Source organism: Manacus vitellinus, unplaced genomic scaffold, assembly GCF_001715985.3.
Source record: "Manacus vitellinus isolate BGI_N305 unplaced genomic scaffold, ASM171598v3 scaffold_7_pilon, whole genome shotgun sequence".
NCBI classification, from domain to species: domain Eukaryota; kingdom Metazoa; phylum Chordata; class Aves; order Passeriformes; family Pipridae; genus Manacus; species Manacus vitellinus.
Window position 1 is genome coordinate 6,744,213 of NW_021940813.1, and position 26,223 is coordinate 6,770,435.

The window sequence follows — 26,223 nt, forward strand, 5'->3', positions numbered from 1 at the left end:
CTTTTATTATCTATTATTTAGATATTTTATGTTTTATTTATATAAATTATTTGCAATTAATTTTTTCTACAAATAGAAAAAATTCCTGAAAACTGGATGATGTTTTGCAGATCATCATAGATTCATAGATTCATAGATTCATTAGAATCATAGATTTATAGAATCAACTGGGTTGGAAAAGACCTCTGAGATCATCAAGTCCAACCCTTGGTGCAGCACCACCATGGTTACCAGACCATGGCACTAAGTGCCACATCCAGTCTCATCTTAAAAACCTCCAGGGACGGAGAATCCACAACTTCCCTGAGCAGCCCATTCCAATGTCTGATTACCCTCTCTGTAACAAAATTTATTCCTAATATCCAACCTAAACCTCCCCTGGCAGAGCTTAAGACCATGCCCTCTTGTCTTGCTGATAGCTGCCTGGGAGAAGAGACCAACCCCCACCTGGCTACAACCTCATTTCAGGGAGTTGTAGAGAGTGAGGAGGTCTAATCTTCTCCAGGCTGAACAACCCCAGCTCCCTCAATCTCTCCTCATAGGATTTGTGCTTGAGAGTTATAGTATTTATTTTTTTTAATTCCCTGTACATAAAATGTACATGTTTAGAAAGATTTATTTTTTTAAAATTCATCATTAAGGGTTCTTCTTATGTTAAAAGAATTTTATTTTCGACTTTTTTTTTTTTTGTTCATGTTCCATTACTCCATATTATCTTTTCTGATGGATAAGGGTATTTAACTGTTCTGTTTTCCAAGGGAATTTCCCCCCCCTCATAAACAGTTTCCTCTTATTTTGGAAATTGTCTCCCTCAAATACTTTTTGTTTGGTTGGGTTTTGATTACATTTTTTTTTGAAGGTCATGGTTTCGTTTGGTTGGGTTTTGTTTGGGTTTTTTTAGGTTCAAGAGTGCTTAGTAATTTCTCTGTGCTGCACAGTAGATTTGTCACTAAAATATTATTAAAAATGAACTCAGATTTTCTCACTTTTTTCTCCATGATTTGGTTAGCATGTCCAGTTATAAAATGTAATTTAAATTCTAAAACCTATTTGGTTGTTTTTTCACTATTTTACAATGCTTTTTATTAAAGAAATACATCCTCATAAAATACGAAGAAATATGACCTTATTTTTTTTTCACTTTATCTGATATCTGTATAGTGAAAGGTCCTTTTGAATAGGATGTATCCAGCATTCCAGATCTCCCTCCTCCCCAAACAAATTTAGAGTAATTTCAACGATATTGGTATATAGAAAAAAACAGAGATCAGACAGTGCTTCAAGCTGTTCAGTAATCTATATGAGGGAGAGAAATGGACAATCCTGGCAATAATTCAAGAACTAATAATGTGATTTCACAAGGAAATTCTTAGCTTTGTAATACCCTGGTGAAAAATGAGGGTTTGCACTTTATATTTACTTGCCTTGACATTAAAACTGCTGCTCTGCCAGAGAGATTTCTAGGGAGCAGCCTGCTCAGCCTCCCACTCCCCCTCAGCCCAGGCAGAGCTGTCAGTCAGGGTCAGGTAAGTGAACACTCCCTGGTTCAAACTCCCTTCTGGGTGGCAGCTGATTCATTCCAGCAGTCCTGAACCTCTGTGACTGAACTAAATTCCGTGAAGGTGCTTCTGGTTTTTAGTCTTGCTGCATTGAACTCTTATTCAACCATGGTCTTGAGTGAGATACATGTTCTCATTTTGACAAGGCTCTCTTCAGAGGGAAATTGGAAAGTCATTAGATTTTTAGAAAGTCACTAAAAAAAAAAGAAAAAGACTTCTGTCACAGGTAAAGTTAAAAGTATGAAGATGGAGGTGGCAAAGGAAAAGTCATACTTATTTCCATGTTTCTGTTCATAAATTCATGCACTGTGGTTTCCTTTCAAGTTCTGATTCTACCTTTGCAGGATCAGTAACTCCCAAAGGTGAAGTCATCATTGTCATTTTTATTACTAATGATGAATTATTCATCTGGATTCAAATGATGTTTCTCTTATTTAGAAAGATTTTGCCTTCTATATCGTGTCAAGATTCTTTAGACTTTTTATTTACCCAAGCCATGCTTACAGTTATTTTGCATGCAAACTGCTATTCTCTTTAATCCACTAATACAGTTTCTTAGAGTGTTCCATTACATATATTTCATGCAACTTAGTCTTGGCATAATTTTATAATTCAATAAACCACAGTAACTATAACAGTATGATGACCGTTGGGAGTTTTAGTCTGTAATTTGTCTCCGTTTGTTTAAACTTTGAACTGCTAACTTATTTTGATGCTCTAAGTACATGATAGATGGGTTATAAGTGGAAGTGAAATTGTTATCATTGTATACTTGAGGAAGGAAAATTTTAAGCAGGTGTCCTGTAAATTTCCTAACTGTAAGTTTTTCTTAAGACCTAAACTATGATTTAGCAGCAAAAATATTCATTGCTGTTTGATTATGAGGGAGGAAGTTTGCTTAACCTTCTTTGAATGTACCTTCTGAGCTGAAGATACATCTTAGATGTGTGTGGGAAATTATTATTCTAATAAGTAGCATTCAAACAATTTCTTTCTTTCTTTCTTCCCCCCCCCCCCATCCATCCATTTCCTCTGGTAATTATTTTTATTTAAATAAAAATCAAAAAGACAAAGCAGCCTGTGAAATGAATGTGTATGAGATAATGTCCTCTACTCTGTGGGTGACTTTATCCTTTTCCTCCATGGTAAAAATGAAAATTTTTATGGATGGGAAATAAAACCATCTTAAAAAATTTCTGTCTTTAAAAGATTTTTACTGTTACATTAGATCTTGTGAAACTGGAGAAAGGCTTCCCTGCAAGTGTTCAAGACCAGGTTGGAGGGGGCTTTGAGTAATCTAATCTAGTGGAAGGTGTCCCTGCCTATGCTGAGGGTGTTGGAACGAGATGATCCTTAAGGTTCCTTCTAAGCCAAACCATTCTATTATTCCCTTCTATTTGTTTTAAGACTTTTATAACAAACAGAATTGGAAGTGTTAAATCACTTGCAGAATATTGATTATATATTATACAAGAGTCCTCATGATTCTACTTAGGCAGTTTCTGATTAGAAATGTGGGAGAAGGGAATCACAGCTTTTATGAAGGCATCGGTATAAAGAGTTTGATGAATAGGTTCAAGTATTTGTATAACAAAATAAACAAAACAAAGTTGTGAGAAAATCAGCCTTGTTTTAAACTGCAGTTGCTACTGAAGAAATTTTTAGTGGAAATATATGAAGTTCAGTATAGTTAATTCATTTGAGGGAATAACTCTATAGATTATATTTATTGCCTTTCATAATGATGTGATGAACAGTGGGATTTCTACTGACTGCAGGAGATACACATTGAAACCTATCCAGTGTGATATGATAGTTGTTGAGATAATTGTATTCTCATTTTATTTCTGATTTGGGAAAATATTTTTGACTGAAAAATCTGGTCCCAAAAAAAGAAGATGGGAGGAAAAACAAAAAAAAAAAACACAAAGTACTTTACTTACTTGGAAACCTATTTTCACATGTTTAAATAGTTCTAGTTATTAAAAATATATCTTAACCATTTGAACATTATATATGCAAATTTAAGGTCTTTCTCTAAAATAAATATGCAAGTGTAAATGTATTTGCCTGTCAGTTCTCAAGGGTTGCAATGTTAGTCACACCAAAATTCATTTCCTACAAGTGGAATAGATTAATACAACAATATTTTTCCATTCTGGGATGGAAATTGTATTCTGATACTACACAGAAACATATTTGCCATTTCCCCCTGTGATATTTTTTTACAGTTCTGTCATGGGCCTGGTTTTGCTACACCTAAATGAGGTCCATGTTGGGGACATGCCGAATCTTTCTCACTACCAATTCATTTTTTCATATAATACAACAGAATCCATATTAATAGACTTTGCTTATCATGTGGGCTTTAACCCATGAACATTAGTATCACAAAGCAAATTTTAGGATAGAATAAACAGGTCTGAATGTGGATTTATGTTATTAGCATGGGAAATTTAAAGATTCCTACTGTCCAGAGAGAGGCCATAAATGGGTTAGATTAGTCATAAGATTGTTTTTTTTATTTAAAGGAGAAAATAATTTAGAGAAATCAAACATTATATCACAATACCAAACTCCATTTCATATTTCTAAATAAAACTGCAGTTAAAAATTGTATAATTCTTTAACATAAACTGAAATTATATCTCCATTCATTTGCAATGATGAGTTTAAATGTATGTTCTATTCTAAAGTAGGAATTGTTTGGATTAAATGAGTCAAAGACAATATGAATCTCACTAAGGAAATAAAAAGATTTAAAATGCTATTTGATGAGATTGAATATGTTCGGGTTTGTGTTTCCAAGAATATATTACTATTACTTTCTGTGTAAAAAAAAAAAAAGTCACAAGGGAAGAGATACTTGGTAATTCTTTTCTGGTACCGTCTTTTGTAAATCCCCAGATGTATGTGATAAATCAGATCAGCCAAGACTTTTAGGAGGAAGGTATGTGATACAATGTGTATACTTCACAAGAGAGAGTTTAGATTGCCCTGATTTTAGTATGTTGTTATGATGTCTAACTGAAAATATAAGGGTTTTTTTTTTTCATATAATGTTCTGTTGATCAACTAAAAAATTCGGTTAAAATCTGAAGTACAGTCTGCAAAGCATTGCTGCATGAAAATATAAGCAAGCTTGCACTTATAAACTTTATTTGTGAGGCTTGTCAAAATTGCTTTTTGGACAGATTTGTCATTTTGCAGTACAGTTCTTTCTGAAACATCAGAGAAGATGGAGGAGGATACAGGAGATAGAAATGGGTGTAAATTTTTTGAGCTTTTATATGCTTCATTATTCTGTGGTACAAGTTGGAAATATTTCAGTTCCAGCCAGCCATGCTATTTGTCTGTACATTTTTCAATGAGTATAGAAGCAACTGTTGTTGATGGCAGAGGAAATTTCTGTGCTAATGAGTTGCTGATGTGTGTGCCAGATGTTGTCTATTTACAGCAGCTGTAATGTTGGCACAATAGGCACAGTTCAATAAAATTCAACTTTATTGCAGAAGAAAGATTAATTTTCTACGCTTTTAACAGGTGTCTTAAACGGAACATTTTACTTGAACAGAAACACTGAACACACAAACATGGACCATAAAAGGGAACGCTAGTTCTTAATATATTTCTGAAATTAGATTTTGGATTAAGTACAATGGTTTGTCAGTTGATCTCTGAACACACATATTTAAGCTAGTTGTCTTGACCATATAGGTTGTCTTGTGGTCTATATAATAAGAGAGTCAAATGACACACAACTCATGAAATGGCAGAGATATTGTAAACGTTAGACTAAGTGTCATCATTTTTCAAAATATTTCTGTTTCCACCATTTTTTTGAAAATTCTGATACTAAACATACTGAGCCTGTTGCAATCTGTTGCAAAACAACCAATGACTTCAATGAAGCTTGGTCTTTTATCAAGCATCTTCTGTCAGCAAACCGAATAACGAAGCACAAAATCATTTTATTTTGTTCCTTCCTTTATTTCCTTCCTTTTTCTTCCCCATTGAATGTAGTTTGTGACAGTTTGCCTCCTGCACACTACAAAGAGACAATGAACACTGTACTTTTGTGGATCCAGCAGTCAGAAACTAAACTCTCCATGCCTCAGGTTGCAGTTGCTGAATATGAAATTATGGAGCAGAGACTCAGGGAGCTCAAGGTGAGTAATCAAGCTGTGGGAATGAATGTCTTGAGTGATAAGTTTAGAAGAACAAAACCCTCAGTTGTCATGAGCCTGCTGAAGCCTATGGATCTTGAGTAAATAATGCCCATTTGGGTTTTAGACAAGGGCTTCGGGAGGTGGTGGCTGCTTGCTTAATATATTGACTCCTAAAGTTGAAGAATATAAAGTGATGTTCACCATCGAAACTAATTTTATATGATGTTTAACATGTTAAGGTAAAGACCTTGTTTGTCCCCATGGTATATATAATATTCCTTTGATGATAGCTCTGGTATTTATATATAGATTTAGCTGACTTCATTTTCCAGTGCTAACATGGAAACAATTCTGATTTGCAAAATGCAGCATGGTCTTTGTCAGATTTTCTGTCAAATTTACAAGCAGACACGAATGCAGAACAACTTTGCCAGTGGGTACAAACCTTCCTGTATTTCAATGTCTGATAATATTTTACTATTGAATGGCTAATGAGCATGTTGTTTGATGAGCATTCAGAAATAAAAAGTAGAATACAGGAATAAAAATCTGGATGCAGTAAATTTGGACTGAGAATTGCAAAATTTGAGAAGCGATCAAAAATGTAAACCAAAGAATTGGTTCTCTAAGTTTATTGGTTTTGTCCATGTAGAGTGTGATTCTTTTGAAATCTTTAATCACTAGTGCCATAGTAAATTCCCATCTCAAGTTAATGAAATGTATGTAGATCACATCTATTAGCAAGTATAACCACCTCTGGTTATATTCTCGATTCAACTAAAAAAATCTACTTTCTGGTTTGTGTGAGAAAAGCAATTCCAAACTGCTCAGTAGATTATGCCATTGCATGTTTTAGCAAAGGTGACCTACATGTCCTGGCTGTGCTTATGGCACAAAGAGAACTACCTAACACATGAATCAGGGTACTACTTGCTTCTTATCCATAGGCTCTACAAAGTTCTCTCCAAGAGCAGCAAAAAGGCCTGAACTATCTCAGCACAACTGTGGAGGATTTGTCCAGGAAAGCCCCTGCAGAAGTCAGTCAAAGATACCGATCAGAGATTGAGGTGATCCTTGGCCGCTGGAAGAAACTGTCAGCACAGCTGGCGGAACATTGTCAGAAACTTGAGGAGCGTATGACCAAACTCCAGCGATTCCAGGTTAATCAGGTTTTTTCAGCCTCAGCTAACACATGGTGGCTGGTTGCTGTGGGACTAGGATAAAACACACATTTATATACTTCTAGAAATTAACACCCAAGTGAAATATCAAAGCAGCACAAAAAATGTATTAAAATGTTTGCTTGATTTTGATTGGTCCAAGATTTTACTTTGAATTCTGATTTTGTGGCTGTTTCTACCCATGTTGTTTCAACAGCAAAAACTCTGATTTCAGTGAAAATTGCTACTAATGTTCTTCTGTTTACTTTTTCAATGCAGCTGAAGCTCTTATTCATGCATCTGAAGTAGCTGTAACCATATTGACTTTAATGAATTCACTTACATAATTAAAGTCATCTGTAATATAGTAGTATCTTGGCAGCAGTTGCCAGAAAGCAGAAGTATTTCAGGTATTTAGAATGGCAGCGCTGGAACATTACACTATTTCTTCTCATTGTGGGGATCCTCTATTTATACTTATTTATAAATCACAAGTAGTAGCATTACAGGGAATATCTGAGACTTAAAAAAGTCAATTTTTAACATATTTCTCTTCTATTTTTATATGATTTCAAGGGACAAGTTTCAGAGGAATTCAGAGCAATCAGTCACAAAAACGGAGAATGTAATTTTTTTCTATAATTTTTCTCCTTGCCTCCATGCAAATGGACATTTGTGTGCTCATGGGATATTGCAAAGAAAATTCTAAAGACTGATGTCCTGCATCCATACTCAAAGCTCTTTTCTCACACTGTGTTTCTTCTCAGTGTTTTGTCTCAGTATTTCTTCTTTTTACTGCATCAGATATTTCTGTCCTTGGCTTTGGTTTGTTGGTAGCAGAACATGATACATGATTATCTCCATGTTTAAACAGCATCATGTGAACTGTAATTGTTATTTTCATCTTAATTCAGTAGAGTTGTCTGGTCAGGAATAAATTTGTTGTTGAAGTATTCTTATACTTCTTTTTTTGAGGATAAAAAAAGTAGAGAATAAAAAAATTATTTTTTTACAGTTCATCAGTTTTTAGATTATCAAAACAGACTAAAAAAGGGAGGAAACATTTTATTAATATAAAATAACCTATATATTTTATGTAAACAATTTATTATAATTTAGCTACCGAAATACCACATTGTTCTAAATTGTAATTTTGTATCTCCATTGCTTGTGTTTGAAGCTGGACATGAAATCAAATTTAATGGTATGGTGGGATAACCTTGTCTAGCATCCAGGTGCCCAGCTACTCTCTCATTCTCTGAAGGAAAGGGGGACAAAATAGGATGGAAAAGCTCTTGGATTGACGTAAAGATTGTGGTAAAGGGAGATCACTTAGTAAGCTGGGCAAAACAAACACAACTTGCGGTAAATTAAAAGGCATTTGTGTGGTAAGAAGCAAAGATAAAAATTAAACCAACTCCTTAAACCCCATCCCTCTTTTTCCTACTCTGCACTCCATCACTTTACTCTTGTCTCATTTTTCATCAAGGTGTGCAGGGGGATGAGGAATGGGAGGAATGGCTGTCCATACCAGCTCTTCTCCACTGCTGCTCCCTCCTCACTCTTTCCCCCTGCTTCAACATGTGGGTCCTCTCAAGGGCTGCAGCCTTCAAGAAATACCTGCTCCTGTGTGGACTTTGCATGGGCTGCAGTTTCCTTTAGGGCATATCCACCTGCACTGGCATGTGGTTCTCCATGGGCTGTACAGGGCAGCCTGTCTCACCATGGCCTTCTCCATGGCCTGTAAGGGAATCTTTGCTCTGGTACTTGGAGTACCTCCTGCCCCTTCTTCTTCACTGACCTTGGTGTCTGCAGGACTGTTTCTCACTTTTTATGGGGCTGTTTCTCACTTTTTTCTCTCCTCCTCCATCTGTCTGGTGTTTTTGCCCTTTCTTAACTATATTATCACCGAGGCATCACTAGCTGACCATGGGGTCATCCATGTCCAGCAGTGATTCCACTGGAGGAAGCTGGAACTTTCTGTGTCTGACACAGGACAGCACCTGTCTTCTCACAGATGCCACCCCTGCTACCAAAACCTTGCCACATAAAAAAAGCAAGACACTTTGCTTGAGAAAATAAAACTTTTGCCTTTTCCCTCCCCTCTGCCTCCCACCCTTCTCCCCAAATTTGGAGGTTTTCCCACTGCTCTTAAAAAGAGAAGGTCCTGAATATCATGACCATTCTCTGTAAAACAGGCATTTTTAAAGCTATTTGAGCTGTTGTTGTATACCAATCTTAGCCTTTATATTTGTTTCTGAAATCTCTCTAGTACACATCCAATATAAAAGTCATTGTCTTTTCAGCTTGTTGAATGACTTCTCATCCAGATTATGGTTTTAGCTGTTGCAATTTATGGAATGTGTCAGCATGGGATATGATGAAAGAGTCAATAAACAAAATGCATTTACAGTCTGATTCAAAATGCAGGTGATACATTTGATCTTCATTGGTCACTGGGGACTAATCTCTTTTTAAGTAAATCCCATCAGATCTATATTTTACCACATTAATGAACTATACCTTAAGTATTCTTGTAAAGGTATTAAAGTTTCATCATGAAATATGATTCTGAACTATTTTTACTGTTGAATAATGGAATGCACAGTAGACATTTCAACAGTGCTTTGGTAATTGCCATTCTGAAGTATACTGATAATTTCTGTATGATCATTTTCACTAAATCAGTTCATTTTCCATGGTAGCCTGTTGCTTTTAAATATATCAATCACATTAGGTAAATGTTCCCTTTGGTTACCTGTCTTGTAATATTTACTAAGGCATATCTGTATATATTTCAAGACACAGTCTGTATTTTAATGAAATGTCCTTTTCTGTGCTTTACTTCTGCTTTGCCTTCAGCATGTAGTATCAATACATATTTCACTGTTGATGAAAACAGTTTGATGAGAAAATGCATTAGAATTAACCTTCAAAATTTTTGCCATACATCATTTTTATTTTAATATGTACATCTAATTGTTTCCCTTAGGTGGCATTTTAAGGTAATTTTAAGTTACATTTTTTAAATCTCATTCTACCTCTCAAGTTATTAGATTATGTAACGTTGCCTGGGACTGGTAGCATTCTCTCTTTCTAAGTGTTTGATGTACAGCTTTTTTTATTAACTGCAAGACTTAATTGAAGACTCTGGAAATAGTATTACTATCCTAGTGCTAGAAAAAGCAACTGAGAATTCCTGAAATGACTCATTGAGTCATTATATGATTTTAGTTTCTGAAGTGAATCTGTTTCAGTCACATTGGGTTTTTTTCATTCTAAATAGTAAGGGCATTTTTCTGTGTTGTGTTCTGGTAGAAAAATAGGCAATACAGCCTACAACTTCTAAAAGAAGTCTGAAGTTTAAATAGAAGCACAGAATATTTGATAGGTGAGACTGAATTAAATGCCAAATATGAGTAATCTGAAGCAATATAAGGACCCAATGAACAAGTATGCAGTCTCTAAACACAAATGATATCTAGAAGGCATAAACTTGAGAGCCATAAAGTTGCCTGCTTGTAGACACATTAAACTTGGACAGAAATGGTCAAAGTGCAGCCTAAAGTGTTGATGACAGTCCAAGATAAAATTGGTTTGCTTGTTTGCTCTGCTTGTATTTTTCCAACAGTTCAATAATCTTGAAATTACATTGTGATGAGTTTTAGTTGTAGTGCCAGGATGAATTACACTCTTTCCAGTCGGGTTTTGTGTGATGCAATGAAATGTCTTTTTAATAAACAGAATGACACTAAAACACTGAAGAAGTGGATGGCTGAAGTGGATGTTTTTCTGAAGGAAGAGTGGCCTGCCCTTGGAGATTCAGAAGCACTGGAAAAGCAGCTTGAGCAATGTACAGTGAGTATTACCTGCCTGCTTGGCAAATATTCAATTCCTCTATGTGAACCTGGCTTATGCAGAAGTTGCACAAAAGATTAGTCTTCCTAAAAATAAATTCATGTTGTAAGGGGGTTGTCTTCTGCAGCGTATTTCAACTTCTTTCATTTCCTGGGTTTGAAGGAAAATTCAGTTAAAAACTTGGAATTTTTAGTATCAGGAGGAGGCACAGAGTGACAATGTCGTTATAGAAGGAACAACACATTGTAGAGTACTTGCAGCAAATAATGTTAGTACCCTCTGAAGTCAAATTTTTTTTTACTTTGCTGAGTTTAAAAGCATAGCATATTTATTTTTTAAGCTGCATAACCTGTGCCAGATGATCTTTTTCTGTATCTCTTACTCACACACGATTTACAAACTTTTCTAACTGAAAAGTTCTTAAGGAACTTGCAAGAATTGTAAATTATATCCATTCTTTTTTCACTAAGCTTACAAGTTCCAGGATTTTATCCCAGCAGAGTTTTAAAGCATTGTGAAGTATTGATACTTCCATCACAGGGTTTACAAATTCTTTTGTCTCTCCCAACAGAGTATGTAAGTGCAGTGAATCTTGTAATCCATGATGGTCCCTGTCCATATGTTCAGTGGAATTTACAAGTTCTGTAAATGTTCTGGCAGGATGTGTAAATATTATGAAACATACACAGTGATCTTGCAGAACTGCAAGCTCCTCAGACATTCTCCTAGCCATTATTAAACAAGAATTATCATCATTTTTCACTTTTATGATGGAATACTCTTTCAGAAATGTGAATAGAAGATCTAGGCATTTTTCGTGTTTTCAACCAAAACCAGGGAGGCGTTGTAAAAAATACAATATATGTAATCTAACATTATATATGCGGGTTTTTTCAGTACATACCTAAAATTTAAAAATTAAATAATACGTATCTTACAAATTAATTTTGTTTGGTATAGCATAGCTCATCACATAAGAGCTGCTCATTATTTTTTTAAATTATTTTCATAGATAGGTCTGTTGATTGTGCTCATTTGATTGGAGAACTGGACCACAGACTTGACAGAATCCGATGTAGCCGTGTTTTCATAGGGATAACTGTATCTGAAAATTTGTGTGAATGGCACTTACCTAATCTTCTACTATTCTTTTAGGCTTTAGTAAATGATATCCAGACAATCCAGCCCAGTTTGAACAGCGTTAATGAGGTTGGGAAGAAAATGAAGACTGAAGCAGAGCCAGAATTTGCTTCCAGAATAGAATCAGAACTGAAGGATCTCAATGCTCAGTGGGAACACATTTGCCAACAGGTATCAAGTCTCCTACTGTGACTGGTTCTTTTTAGATTAAATATCAGGTTTCTCATTGTCAGAATCTGTCCTTCTATGCATATCCAGTAGACATGAAACTGAGTTTAGACATATTTGGTTCACATTAATTAAACTTACATTTAGGAACTTAGCATGCAGTAGTATATGTGAAGTATATTCATTTAAATTATAGAACAATATCTTACTATTTTTATAACAAAGTTGCATACTAATATCTTAGATCTTAGAAGCAATGTAATTTATGGCTCCTAAAAAATTAGATTTTTGAAAGTGTTTTTTAGGCATTTGCCAAAAAAATCAAGTTCTGTATTTAGTTCTGTGTTACTGTAATCACGTGTCATTACTCCAGATGAAATAAGACAGTAAAACAGTGAAGAGTTCAGAATTCAATAACTTGGAATTTAGAGTACATACACATACACGTGTATAAATTGTTCTCCAGTAGTCACATGAATTTGAGAGAAAGGGGCATAACAGGAAAGGATGGTTCTTTTATTTTAATTAAAGACATTATTAATAAATAATTTTACAGTATCAGGAAACTAAAAATTGCTATTATTTAATTGATGGCATTTGGATTCTTATTCTTTATGATAGTTGAAAGGAAATGTCTTTCATGTTGTATTACTTTTAAATTTTTCCTACCTGCTTATTCTCTTGTCTACCTTTTTAATGTATATTTGTGGAAGAGTAAAACTGTTACCTTTTAAGGTGGTCTAATATTTTCTAAAATTATTATTATTCACTTTACGTGTGAAAAGCAGTTTCTATTTTTCTAATAAACATAGTTATAAAAAATTGACCTTTGAAATCTGTGAGACATTTTAGTGATGCAGTTCTGTAGTCTTTCCCCTTTAACTACTATGGGGTATTTAATAGCTTATTTTTGTGATATTAATAATTTGGATGTCCTTGCACTTCTCTCACAGAAACTTAAAGTATTACCTTATGCATTTAGAAGTCTGTCACAGTTTTCTTCTGAATTCCCTGAAAATCTACCTGTAATAATTTCATTCAATACACAGCACAAATTATTGCCTCTTGGTGGGCGCTTCTAACACAACTGCTTCTGTATAGCTATTAAAATATATTAGTAGTAAAAATAAAAATCAGTTTTGTCTGTGGGGAAATCCTTATTGAAAGGATTTGGAAAAGTCAGTTTGAGTTGATATGCATGCAGTTAACACGACTGTGAGAGCTGACAATTGACATTCACATAGTCTTTTCAGGTGATGAGAGATTACCCTGTCTTCTGGTACTGTGACAGAGGAGGAGGCAATTTTGCAGGGCCACATACAGTTCTGCTTTTATACTTGCTGATTGTTACTCTGTTTTGTTCTGTAAAACAACATTTTCATAGAACAGCATTTATGTTAAACAGGCAGTCCTCAAGGATGAGTAACAAGCCAATAAACACCAGCAATTAAGACCAAATACTAAGATAGTTCCTCCTCATATTACTGAAAATAATGTTTATTGAAGCAGCACCAAAAAACAGGATATTGGAGCCATCAGCTCTGAAGGTCCAACTCTGAAAGTGGCACCAGTGCAACTTACTGCTTTTGTTGTAAACTTAATTCTGTTGAAAGATGGTAAATGGATCAGTCAGTTAGGGACAATTTTGATAAGCTGATGCACAATTTGTAGACCTAGAGAGTGGTTTGGGATGGAAGGGATCTAAATTATCATTTAGTTCTCTTTTTATATATGATCTATATGATCCCTGTATAGTGATTGGCAAAGGATTTATCAATAGTATTTTTCCCTTTAAGATAAATAGTTTCTTCTACTAAGAGATTGTTTTTTTTTACTTACCTATTTTTAGGATATGCCCTTTTCTGGGACATCTATTAATGACTTCTGAAGAAAGATATGCACATTTCTTTATTCTCTAGTAAGTTGCATTCAAACTAGTTAGAAGGTCATCTGATTTCATAGCTCAAGAGCCTCTGGTTTCATCCTTGGATGCACTTTCAAAGTCTCCCATAGTTATTCTTTTTACATCTTTCAGAAGGTAGTCCCTGGATGATGTTTGTTTTCCGGATTTGCTTTCTGATAACATCAGCATATGGTGTAGATTCTTGTTCTAGGATCGTTAAAAACTCATTCTGGACAGCAGTGGTTCACTAAAAAAAGGGAAGTATACACATGTGTAATACTTTCTTGATTACCTGTTATTAATATCTATCTAATTACTCATTAACATTTTCCTAAGTGCAACAATGTTATTAGTATGGGATTTAATTTAGTTCTTTTCAGGCTAAAATATTGTCAAGTTTGTACAGTAGCTTTGCTTCAAGTACCATGTAATCTTTTTTCTTAAAGGCCTATGCTAAGAAGGCTGCATTAAAAGGTGGTTTGGATAAAACTGTGAGTCTCAGAAAGGATTTGTCAGAGATGCATGAGTGGATAACACAAGCTGAGGAAGAATATCTGGAAAGAGATTTTGAGTATAAAACACCTGAAGAATTGCAGAGAGCTGTTGAGGAGCTGAAGGTAAAAATTAACTAATTCCTTGAGCTGTGATTAAAGTTCTTTTTGAAGCTTTCATTGTAAAGAAAGGAGGGTTTTATATAGAACCCCTGTTATGGATTTTCTAGTAGATATTCTGTACCCAGATGAAGTACAGCTGTGTTCAGACTGTGACACCTTGAGCTATGGAAATAACCAGATCATTTGCCATGCATCCCTTCACCTGCTCCTGATGATATTTTCCCCAAAGGATTGCAGCCACCTTTCCTCTCACACAACAGAGGAAATCTGGATCAGAATTCCTTGTTCATCCTGCATCCCATTCCTACCCACAGCTAGGAAAGCTGAAAGTCAAGAGCAACCTAGTAAACTTCTTCTGGCAATGGCAGCCTGATCCCAATTATTCTGGTTCATCAGCTTCCTCAGACCCAGAGAGAAAGTTGCCAGGGATATGGTTTTGGTTTAATGTTTTCGGGCCAGTGAGCTCTCATTATAAATTCTTGTGAAGACTTGTACACACTGATGACACTGTGTATACATCACTACATTTCCAGTAGTGATATGATTCCAGTCACAGACATGAGTAAGTACTCAGAGGAAACAATGAGAGATATGAAAATCTTATTAATGAGACTGCATAGCAAGGGAGAAAATAGCAAAAGTGTGAAATATATACTAGAGAAAAACTATTTTCTCAATTTATCTTTAAATTTAAGTTAATGACAGTGAGTAGGAGAGAAAAGTCATTCAGGAATATTTTCCTTTTTTCTGCCTTGCTTGTGATTTTACCTTTAAGTCTGGGTACATGAATTTGTTGTGCAACAGATTTTTTTTGTCATTTGTGATTCACAAATTATGATGGCAAAGGTATTTGGAGCATTTCTTGGAGGAAAAAAAAGTACTGAAGTGTTTCACTAGTCTGAGAGCTCCAGAACGCTGAACAGTTGTGAGATGTTAATTGTATTGAGTATTGTGCATTGGCAACGAAATGAAACAAAAGTTTTTTGGATGCATTCAAGATTACGTCAGAAAGTCTGGGAATAAAATGGCTCTTCTGTTGTGTTTTGTTTTGTTGTTGGAGGATTGTTTGGGGTGTTTTTCTTCCTCTAGAATTCTGTCAGAGACTTCTAACAGTTAGAGAACTAAATTTCCTTCTTTTGCTTTTCAGAGGGCAAAGGAGGAAGCCATGCAGAAAGAAGTGAAAGTGAAACTCATTACAGATTCTGTTAATAATTTTATAGCAAAGGCTCCACCTGCAGCCCATGAGGCTTTGAAAAAGGAGCTTGATGTTCTGATTACCAGCTACCAGCAACTCTGCAGCAGATTGAATGGGAAGTGGAAGACTTTGGAGGTTGGATATCTTGTCAGTCATTGTATTATAGCCCTTCTAAGTGCAAAAAAAGTGAGGTAGCACATAATCATATGAGATCTTGAGTAGCTCAGGGCTATCCTCGCTTTATGAGCCATGTACCAAATACCCCATGTTATGAGCCATACAAAAAATTATTTTGAGAATCATATATGCTGGAGACCCATGTTAAAAGAGAAGCCTCAAACATGACTCTTAGATCAGAGGCAGGAACGGCTACTCAGTGTTCTTATTCCTCCTGAGACCAAGCCAAGAATCTGGCTTTGTAGCAACCCTATGATGTTGTCTTCAGCAGCTCCTCTGGGCTTGCTTCTCTCCTCCGTTTGACTGAATGATCCTGAAGCTGGACAGGTGGTGTTATCTCAGCAGGGGAACAGCATTTGATCTGTTGGCAAACTGAGTATGTCTCACACATTTTGAGTTGACCCTGCCTTTTGGCCAACTCCATTGCAGATTCTTGACATAGGACTTGCATATTATGCAGTAGTCACAGAGAATTAGGTATGGGCTTTTTGCTGTGAACTAATTTGCACTAACTAACTAACTAACCTCATACAGGACAATAATATATCAGGATAATATTTATCTAAATTTCAGTGTGGAAAGTTAGGTGTCTAGTCTAAACTAGTAATCTATATTTTCCCCTGATCTGATGATGTATAGTTGCATGCTAATATCTATCCCTCTATAACTGCCTCCTAGATCAGACACATTTGATGTGAGCTAAGTTACTTAGGTGAGATGAATTGCACTCTGAGAAGCTTGATCTGCCAAGAGCATAATGTATTTCAATAACATTATTTTAACTTTTACTAACCAAAAAAAAAGGAGGAACAAAAAGATGATTTATGGGGAATTTAAACATTTTTGTGTATAAAGTGCTGGTTTTGTCTGCTTATTTAAGTATCTTCGGGCACTGTATAAATAAAATATTAGACAATAATTTAATTCCAGGGGAAAAGAACATTTTATAACATTATGCTTAGTACTCTAGCACTTAAGTAGTCTATAAATTGCATTAAATGTGGTTTCAAATTAATTTCCATAGAGATTTCAGTCTGAATTCTTGAAAGCTGTGGTTTTAGACATTTTATGAACCTGTAGTTTAAGTAAGTAATATATATTGAATAAATAAGCAATCTAACTGCATTTTATAATAAAGACATAAACATGGTTATTTAAAAATTCTGTTAATTTTTATATTTATATAAGAAAATTTTACAGAAAACATATAAAGCGGATAATTCATGAGACAGAAAATTCAAGTTGTGTTTTGCAGAAGTGTTCACTTTTCCTGTTGTCTTCTGTGGTTTTATTCTGTTTAGCATTTTATATTAGTTTGGATCATATGAGTATTGGGAAAAATATCAGCTATATGACTCCATAACCATCAGATATCAGCCATGTTGTTTTGGGAATAAAGCATGAGTATTTTCACTATTTTAATGCATGAAAGTTAGCTGTGAGATTTTCAACCTCAATAAATGTTTTCTTCATCAGGAGGTATGGGCATGTTGGCGTGAATTATTGTCGTATTTGGATGCAGAAAATAAATGGTTGAATGAGATTGAACGGAAACTCAAGGCAACTGAAAATGTCCAGGGAGGTGCAGAAGAGATTTCTGAGTCTTTAGATGTAAGTGCTGTCTTAAATAATACCAAATCACATGTACTGATAAATTGTAAATCATATGGCATGCTAAACAAACTATGAATCAACATTCTGTATGAACAAGGTGAGAATATTTGGAAAGTCCTATGTTCTCACTTGATTCAACAAATGAGTTTTTGAATTCAAATCCACCTAAGTGAAACAGTGATTAAAATCTTTCAAATTTGTAGAAATTAAGTTAATGGCTTTAGTGGATCAAAATATAAAATGTTACATTGATATTCCATTTTTGCTGTTGCACTTAATCCATTTAAATACTCAAGTTTTTCATATTGAAGTATTCAACATATGTACTACAAGTACTCTCACTGAACTCACTGAGCATAGTCCACATTCTAAAATCAAGCAGACAATTTATTGCATTGTGAAAAATCTTTGGGTTTGGTACTAATTAGTACAGAACATTTGTTTTCAAGGCATGGGACATAAGTATTTTATCTTTTAGTCCCGACTTTTATTGTGTATGAAATGTGAAATTTCTTTTTTACATTTTTACGGCAAATTGTGATTACTCTGTAGAATGTTATTTACAAAAAGGAAAATAAACTGCTTTTTTGACCTTTTTTCAGTCTTTGGAACGTTTAATGAGACATCCAGAAGATAATCGCAATCAGATTCGGGAATTGGCTCAGACTTTAACAGATGGTGGAATCTTGGATGAATTGATCAATGAGAAACTTGAGAAGTTCAATACTCGATGGGAAGAACTTCAGCAGCAGGTATATTTAATAACTGACCTGTCTTCCAGAGGACAGTCTAGCACCATTAAAAAAAAAAAAGAAAAAGAAAAAATTATCTTGTTGTTATGGTTCCTAAACAGTAAACTTCTAACAATTGTGTTAGAAGGGGTTTGTTTATGTGTGGTGGGCTAACTCCAGTAGGTAGCAAAGCACCACATGGCTGCTTGCTCCTTTTCCATGTCTCCTGGTGCAATGGAGGAGATTATAGAAAAGAAAAAAAGCAAGAAAACTCACGGATTGACATGAAGACAATTTAATAAGTGAAAGAACAAAAGGGGAAAAGCAAGTGATACAGAACAAATCACCCCCAGGAGACTAATCTCCAAGCAATGGCAATCTGAAAAACTTTCCCCCAGCTCCTTTTATTGTTGAGCATGACTCTGTGTGGAGCAGAATCTCTCTTGGGTCCGTTCAGGTCAGCAGTCCTGGCTGTGTACTTTCCAAGCCATTGTCCACCCCAGCCTGCTCACTGGAAAGGGCAGAGTGAGGAAGAGAAGACCTGGACACTGTGAGAGAACTGCTCAGCAATGGCTAAAACATCCCTCTGTTATCAACACTGTTTTGGCCACCAATCTAAAACGCAGAACCATATGGGCTGATGTGAAGAAAATTAGCTCAGTCCCAGCCAAACCCAGTAAAATAGGCAACACTAAAATTGCCAGATGATTTCTCTGGCAAAACTCTTGTCAAGAAGCAAATTATTTTCAAAATTAAATATGAGTAACGTCTCTTAAAGATGTATTTTTTACTAAACAATAAATAAGAGTATTTGTATCAATGAAAGATTTTATAAAGACACTTCAATATAGAAACATGTTTAGCACAAGGAGAATCAAAACTGTCAATATGCTAGAAGTATCAGGAAGGTGCTCAGTCCTTGGTAAAGATCAAAAAGAAATTATTAAGGAAAGACCTAGTGAGGATACAGTGTTGTTATGATTGGAACCAGACCATGTTCAAAGATGGTAAAAAATTACTCAGTTACAATGATGTAAATGGTACACAAGTAAGGATTTTTGGAAAGCCACTGTGTTAGAATGGTAACAATCTACCATGACAATGAAAAATTGTCTGCTTTTTTTTGTGATATTTGAAATATAGTTGTTCTTGAAAACAGTGGAAGTAAAAACACTACAATAAAAACTAAGGGAGTGTCCTCAGCTGCTCCGAGAATAAACTTGAAGGATGGGGAGGAAAAGAGCCTGGTGGTAGTTCTGGTGCAGTGCAAGCATCATTCACATAGTTCCATGTAGCTGGATGGTGTCATAACAGAAAAATAAATATAACTTTCTGTATACCTGTTCTTTTTTTCTCCTTTTTTTTTTTTCTTTTTTTTTTTTTAACATCCCACTCCTGTTTAAAAGCAGATGCACTTCCTGGAATTCTGGTTCTTAGTATTTCTTTTTTTTTTTTTTTCCTGACTTGGAGGAAAAAACTGAGAAAATTTGAAGGAGAAAACAGGAGGCTTCCAGTTTGTGAAAACATGAAGTTCGAATAGTCTTGCTGAGTGATGGTTGAATACTATTCAGTCATCACTATCATAGGCATTAAATCAAAAACCATGAAAGTTACAGGGATTTAATGTGAAAAGTACAACATGAAGATGCTGTGTGAAATTCTGGAAATAATTTGGATGAATATATAAGCAAAATATATTAGAAATTTATTCACTGCTTTCCAGGTTTTTCCAAATATAGCCAAAGTATTGGGGTGCAAGGCTTCCTTGAAAGCTTATTTGAAAGCTCAATCTGATATTTAGTAATTAAATACTAATGGTGAGATCTGACTCTGAAGTAGAAAACCCCTTTTTTTGCATAGCTTCCTGATACTGATTTGTGTACTGTTCATGTAGTCTGTTGAAATCCAAACAGCATGCATCCTTCTTGCATAAAAATATATTACAGGCACATAACACAATTCAGCTCGTGTTCAAGGTCACTTCTACTTCAGACAGGCTAATGGGCTATCCTAATGTGATGAAGTTATTTGGTTTTATTTGAATAATTGTGCAGGTAATTACCAAGACAATAAGCTCATGTGGGCAGAGACTGATATGGGAAATATTTATTCACTACTAATAGAGCAACCAAACCAACCCACATTCCATATGAATAATGCTGCAAGACAATGCAGCTTTGCTAGTGAGATAGAGATTCATTTTTCAAGGCAGATAATGGCTTTATGTTTGTATGCCTTATCTTTCTTGGTTAACAAAGACTGAGTGTATTTAGTTTGCTTTTTAACATTTGAGGATGACTGATAAGCAACAGATACCCTATAGTTACTTTTCAAGGACTGATTCACTTACAACTCTATGTATGGTGCTAAGAAGCACTGAAGAATTTGAAGCTAATACTGCAAGTGGCTATCATCCCCTGCAATGATGAAAGTGATTTATATCCTGTCCAGCAAACTTCAGAAATGTCAATCAGATATTCTTGAGACTATGTTTGCAGAAACCTGTACAAAACATTATTGTTCAGATGGCTTTACACCAGATTCAATTATTATTGTTGGGTGCTGTCTCTTCATTTCTTTTAGGACTCCCCTGAAAATTGCCTTCTTTTTCTTTCAAAGAGCACACATTCATCATTTGACACAATTTTTTTGTTGTGTCCTCCTCTCAAGAGGAGAAAGGGTATTTCATGCCCCATCTCTGTGTGATTGCCTTGAAGGCTGCTAAGCAGGCTGCTTTTAGGAGTTCTGAGGCATTATGTGTCTGCAGTGATAACCTAAAGAGATAGAGAAGTCCTCTTAGGTATAGTTTGCTGTTTTGGAATACAGTTGATCAAAGATGAATGTAACTTAATGGATGAAAGATCAAATATTTGTAGGCACTTTCTTGAAAAACACATTGTGAAATATTCCTGGAATTTGCAGAATTAGTTCCAACTGGGAAGGTATTAAAAATTCCTGGGTCCAAAATGAATGCTTTGAATTTAAAAAAAAAATATGTCTAAACACAAACTCTAATCAACTCTGATTCCAAACAAAAGCAGAGATTAACATATTAACAATTTGATGAATGACTTACAGAGAGGTTGTAACATATCTCAGACACAACCATTATAACACCAAGAATCAGGTTAAACTTTAAAGTAAAGTTAAGAAGAAATTTAAAGTTTCCTAACTTTTAACCTTTTGACTTTACCGTGTGGTAAAGTTATATCTCAATAATAAGAGACCCAAAACTGAGGGAGAAAAAACCAAACAAACAAAACGAAACAAACCAACCAAAAAACCCCAAACAAACAAAAACCCAAACTAAACAAAAAACAAATAAACAAACAAAAAACCAACAAAAACCCCAAACTAACATTTCTGCCTTTCTTAACGGACTATTTTCCATGAGCTTGAACTGTATCTTATAAGCTAATTAATGAATTTTCTTCTGCATTCGGAATAAATATGCCCTGTGGTAAAAGTACTACAATTTTCAAAAAAGTTTTGTTCAATTTTTCTCCCACAGCACAACTACTACTACTTGGTTTTAACCACAAAATTCTAACCAACATCTTAGTAACTGTGTGTGTGACTAATGTCATTAAATACATGAAATGTATTATTTAAGCAAAAAGTGGCAACCTGTACTTAAGCAATTCCCTGGTTGCAAATAGTAGTTAGCATGGGTCAGCATTTAACAGGGGTTCAAAGCTTCAGATATTGCTATAAAAATAGTTTTTCAGGTGGACTTAACATCAAATTTGTGTCCGGTATATTGAATTCTCCAGAAAGCACAGGCACTTATTTTAATGACTCATAAGAATGGAACTTTTGCATGTTAGTCCTACCAGTTGACCACAGAGATCAGTATAGACAGAGAGGTTACCTATGGGCTGTAGAAAGCTACTTATCCTGTTTTGTGATTTAATGTGACTTTCAAACTACCGTATAGTGACGCAAATGGATTGATAGAGAGTATCTTAGCCAGGCTTACAAATTGATAGTAATGAGTGCCAAGGTAAATGGAAGCTGTGTTTTTTAAGTTCAGCTGTGGTTTTTTGAACTCACTGCTTTGAACAGGCTGAGAACATTAATATAAGAATCTCAAATCAGATGAAGATAAAAGTCATTTAAGTAGCATGTGTTAGTACTGTATTGTGAAGTTACACTGTTTTAATGGTTCATTTAGTAGGGTAATAATACCTTGGTGGCTTAGGTGCTCCCATTAACACTGACAGCATGAGTCTGATATGTAAAGCTGCTCAGTTCCCCAGAAGGTTCCTGGAACTGGCAGTGATACAAGATTATCTGATCAGTTGTTCTGAAATAGCACAAAGCAGCTTACAAAAACAGATATAGAAAATACTGGTTGGATCCCTATCCCTTAACTAAGTCAAATAGCTAGCAAGAATGCTCACAAGAAATAATCTTTCTCATTTGTTACATGTGAAGCTCTAGAAGAATCTGAGCTCCATGAAGAAACTACAGATATATCAAATATTCTCAGTGAAGTACTGAGAGATATTTTTGTTCAAGGCAAGACTTTTAATAGGTATGAAATCAAATTAAAGTATAGCTTGCTCACCAGAGAGAAAAAGAGCGATTTGACTTGAAAAATGGCTAGACACCTGGAAATGTTATTTAAAGAGTGCTTCCTTTCTCCTTTGATTCACGTCAAAGAAAGTTAGTCACTTTATTCTGTGGTCAGCAGTGTGGCTGAGCTTGTATAGAGAAAAGCTATATTGCATTTGAGATTGTTCATAATTACTGCGTGTTTTGTATAAAGCAGAAACTCTACTTAGGCAGTTGCTGTGGTCTGAGTAAAATATGGGTCTGCAGGTAGACACAATGACAGATGGAAGAAAGTAATATGTTATTTATTACCTGTTAAATGCCATATTAAACTGTTACAAATAGTAGTTAAAGCTGACTCATTTATGTCAAGCGCTTAAATATATGTGTGTTCAAAGGACAACTTGGAAGGAGAATTTACTGTTCTGATTTGTTGAAACATAAACTGAGCTCCTTTGAAGGGAAGCATCCTTCTCTAAAAAAGATTTGTGTAAAAGACTGTGGTAGACAATCCATGGTGACACTGCTGGTAGGGTAGAAGCAAGAGTCAACTTTTTGATTTTTTTGACCCAGAGGACAAAAAAAGTAGGCATTGCTTTTTCCAAACAGCTATTTGTACTTCATATAAGAGAAGTCCATCTCAAGAGAGTCTTTATCCCTCTCACTTACTGAGGTGGATTGCCTCAGATGAGATTGTGATGACAGTAACCCTATTCTCAGTAAACAAAGTCTCTTGAATTATATAATAAGATCAGGAGGACCTCTCTGCCTCAGAAAGAAAGAGAGCACAGTCAGGGTGGTTTTATTACGCAGCTTTGCCAACTCGCACTCTGTATAGAAATATTCAGTTTATGCATTGGCTCTTCAGGATCCTACATTTTTTAGAACTTGTCTCTGCAATCTGAGTGTTGTTTGTTTGTTTCTTGCCAAGAGAACTGAATGGGTGGCAAAAAGATGCGCAATTTGTCCTACAGAAAGGTGGATGAGCACAAGCCAGGAGTCCTATATTTGATCCTTTACCTGAATTTTTGGGGAAAAAAGTGTGGGGAAAAATGTATTATATACATTATTTCTGTGAATACTGATAACATTGTCATTGTTTTTAGGCTGTGAGAAGACAGAAAAGTCTTGAACAGAGTATTCAATCTGCACAGGAGACTGACAAAACCCTGCGCTTAATCCAAGAGTCTCTCGCTGTTATTGACAAACAGCTGACAGCCTACACTGCAGACAGAGTGGATGCAGCACAGGTCCCTCAGGAAGCACAGGTAAGGTATATACAGGTTGAGCTGATGTGTTTACTAGTTTTCTTAATCAACCAAAGAGTGTTTGGTGTTTGGTTGTCTCTCAGCCTCTTATTAAGGAGGATTTGCAACATGATCAGTAAGAAAGTGCAAGTAAATTTTGTGTAGGATTACTTTGAGAAGTTTAAGCTACTCTTCTAGTAAAGTCATATCTTCCTTCTGATTTATATACCTGCCCAGAAGATGCAAAGAGCTATAAATGTCATGGAAGGGTATGCAGTAAATTTAAAATGACTAGGTTAAAAAATGTGACTCTTTAAAATCCAGTTCCCATTCTTGAAAGAAGAGACTCATCATCCCCACTACTCTTAGGTGGCTCTTTTATAAAGTTGATTGTGTGGCTTAAGGTTTGTTACTAAATTATTGCAACATAGACAACATTGTTAATTATTTCATAATGTGCACATAAAGGTACTTATATTCAAATTTTTACAGCTCATGTAAGTCCAATAGAAAAAGCTTTTATTTTTTCTTCACCCTTTCTTCAAAGGGGCTTATTCATCCTTTGGAATAAAAATGTACATCTAATTAACATTTTTACCCTTTTGTACCATCTATAAGATCTGCTTTACTGTAGTATGGAAAGGGCAAGAATAGAAACAAAATAAACCCAAATATCTCTGCTATAAAAATATCAACAGTCTACAGTATTATATACAAGAACTTTTCTGTTAATGCCATCTAAATTTAGGCAGTCAGATTACAAAAGTAAAAAAACAGGCAAAAAAAAAAACCAGAGGGAAGTTGAAAACAAATGTTTTATAATTATTTTAGAAAAAACATTCAATTATGTTTTTTCTGACATGCCTATAGAGTTTTAAATCATTCTAAAAAGTGAATATTTTGTATGGAGTAGATGATCTTAAATATATTCAGAGCTGAATATATGCAGCACTGAAAATAATTTTTTCTCTCCTTTAAAGAAATAAGGGTTATCATGTCTTTTGAATTAAGATATAGATAGGTGTACCTTTCAGTTGCTTTTCATATGTGTGTGTGTGTGTGTAGGTACATGCAGATATTTTTATGTGTATATATGAATTACAAATGCTATATTTAGGAAACAGGATTGTATTTGCGTTCGGTCTGGTAAGATCAGATTTAGAAAAAATTGTTTCAGTTTGAATCCTAAATGATGTTAGCTATCAGCTGACTCTCTTGAATTATTTTTCTTCTTCCTTGAAATATGAATGATGTAAACAATTTTTTTAATAAGATACAAATTAGCATTTGTTAAAGATGTATCAGTTTAATTTCTCATCTTGTAATTATATAAAGTGAATACATAAAGAAATTATATGAACATATGCTTTTTATTGTTTCTGGTGTTTTTGGACCCTTGCATGTTTCCCATGTCCCATGGATGCATTTGGTTTATGTGCACCCTCAGGTACAATATTGGCAATGATTATAGACTGTGTAAAAGAAAGTAATTCAGAACTTCAACAAGTGAAGCAGCACAAAACTCACCCTTAATTAGCACACTTTGATAGGAAAATTTCAGCTCAGTGCTTTTGCAGAACTTGGGTTTTTTTCTTGAGGTTTTATTGTCTGATGTCAAGTTCACCTGATTGTACTATATCCTCTGTGGGAAAAATCAGCATAGAGGCTGCTGAGTTTTTCCCTTTCATGTTTTGATTTTATGGTGCCGGTGAGACCTAATGAAAAAACAACTTAATTAACAACTGAACAGATTTAATGCAAATATTGAAGTTCTCTGAAGTTCAGTTGTGAAGTTATCTAAAATCCTTAGAGGGAAAGGGAATAAACAATCAATTTTATGTGGGTAAATACACTGAGTCATTCCTTTAGCAAACAGCCATGGCAGCCGAGGGCAGAATAAGCACAGACTGAATGGCCTCGTCTCCCGTGGAGCTTCTGCTGGCACAGGTCTTTTGTAGAGCTGAAAGCAGTTCATTCATCTAAGATACCCTACAATAGTGTCTGCACAGCTGGAACGGGAATCTTGCAGTCAGTGATGTTGCTTTCTGGGCAGGGATCAGTTTATCCATGCTGAGGGATTTAGCAAACCGTTCAGCATTATGTGTTGCATTTCTAAAAGAGCATATGGGAG

At 35.0% G+C, this 26,223-nt stretch overlaps 1 protein-coding gene across 7 annotated transcripts in view; it reads left to right on the forward strand.

The window, feature by feature from the left end:
- The window catches only part of DMD (dystrophin), a 991,087-nt gene that overhangs the window by 331,832 nt on the left and 633,032 nt on the right, over nucleotides 1-26,223 (forward strand). For all 7 annotated transcript variants that reach the window (XM_018084043.3, XM_018084032.3, XM_018084034.3 and 4 more), the window contains 9 exons: nucleotides 5,583-5,728; nucleotides 6,676-6,888; nucleotides 10,633-10,746; nucleotides 11,902-12,057; nucleotides 14,404-14,574; nucleotides 15,719-15,901; nucleotides 17,420-17,554; nucleotides 18,160-18,309; nucleotides 23,952-24,113. In XM_018084043.3, coding sequence (XP_017939532.3) covers nucleotides 5,583-5,728; nucleotides 6,676-6,888; nucleotides 10,633-10,746; nucleotides 11,902-12,057; nucleotides 14,404-14,574; nucleotides 15,719-15,901; nucleotides 17,420-17,554; nucleotides 18,160-18,309; nucleotides 23,952-24,113 — 1,430 coding nt within the window. The remainder of the gene's footprint in view (nucleotides 1-5,582; nucleotides 5,729-6,675; nucleotides 6,889-10,632; nucleotides 10,747-11,901; nucleotides 12,058-14,403; nucleotides 14,575-15,718; nucleotides 15,902-17,419; nucleotides 17,555-18,159; nucleotides 18,310-23,951; nucleotides 24,114-26,223) is intronic.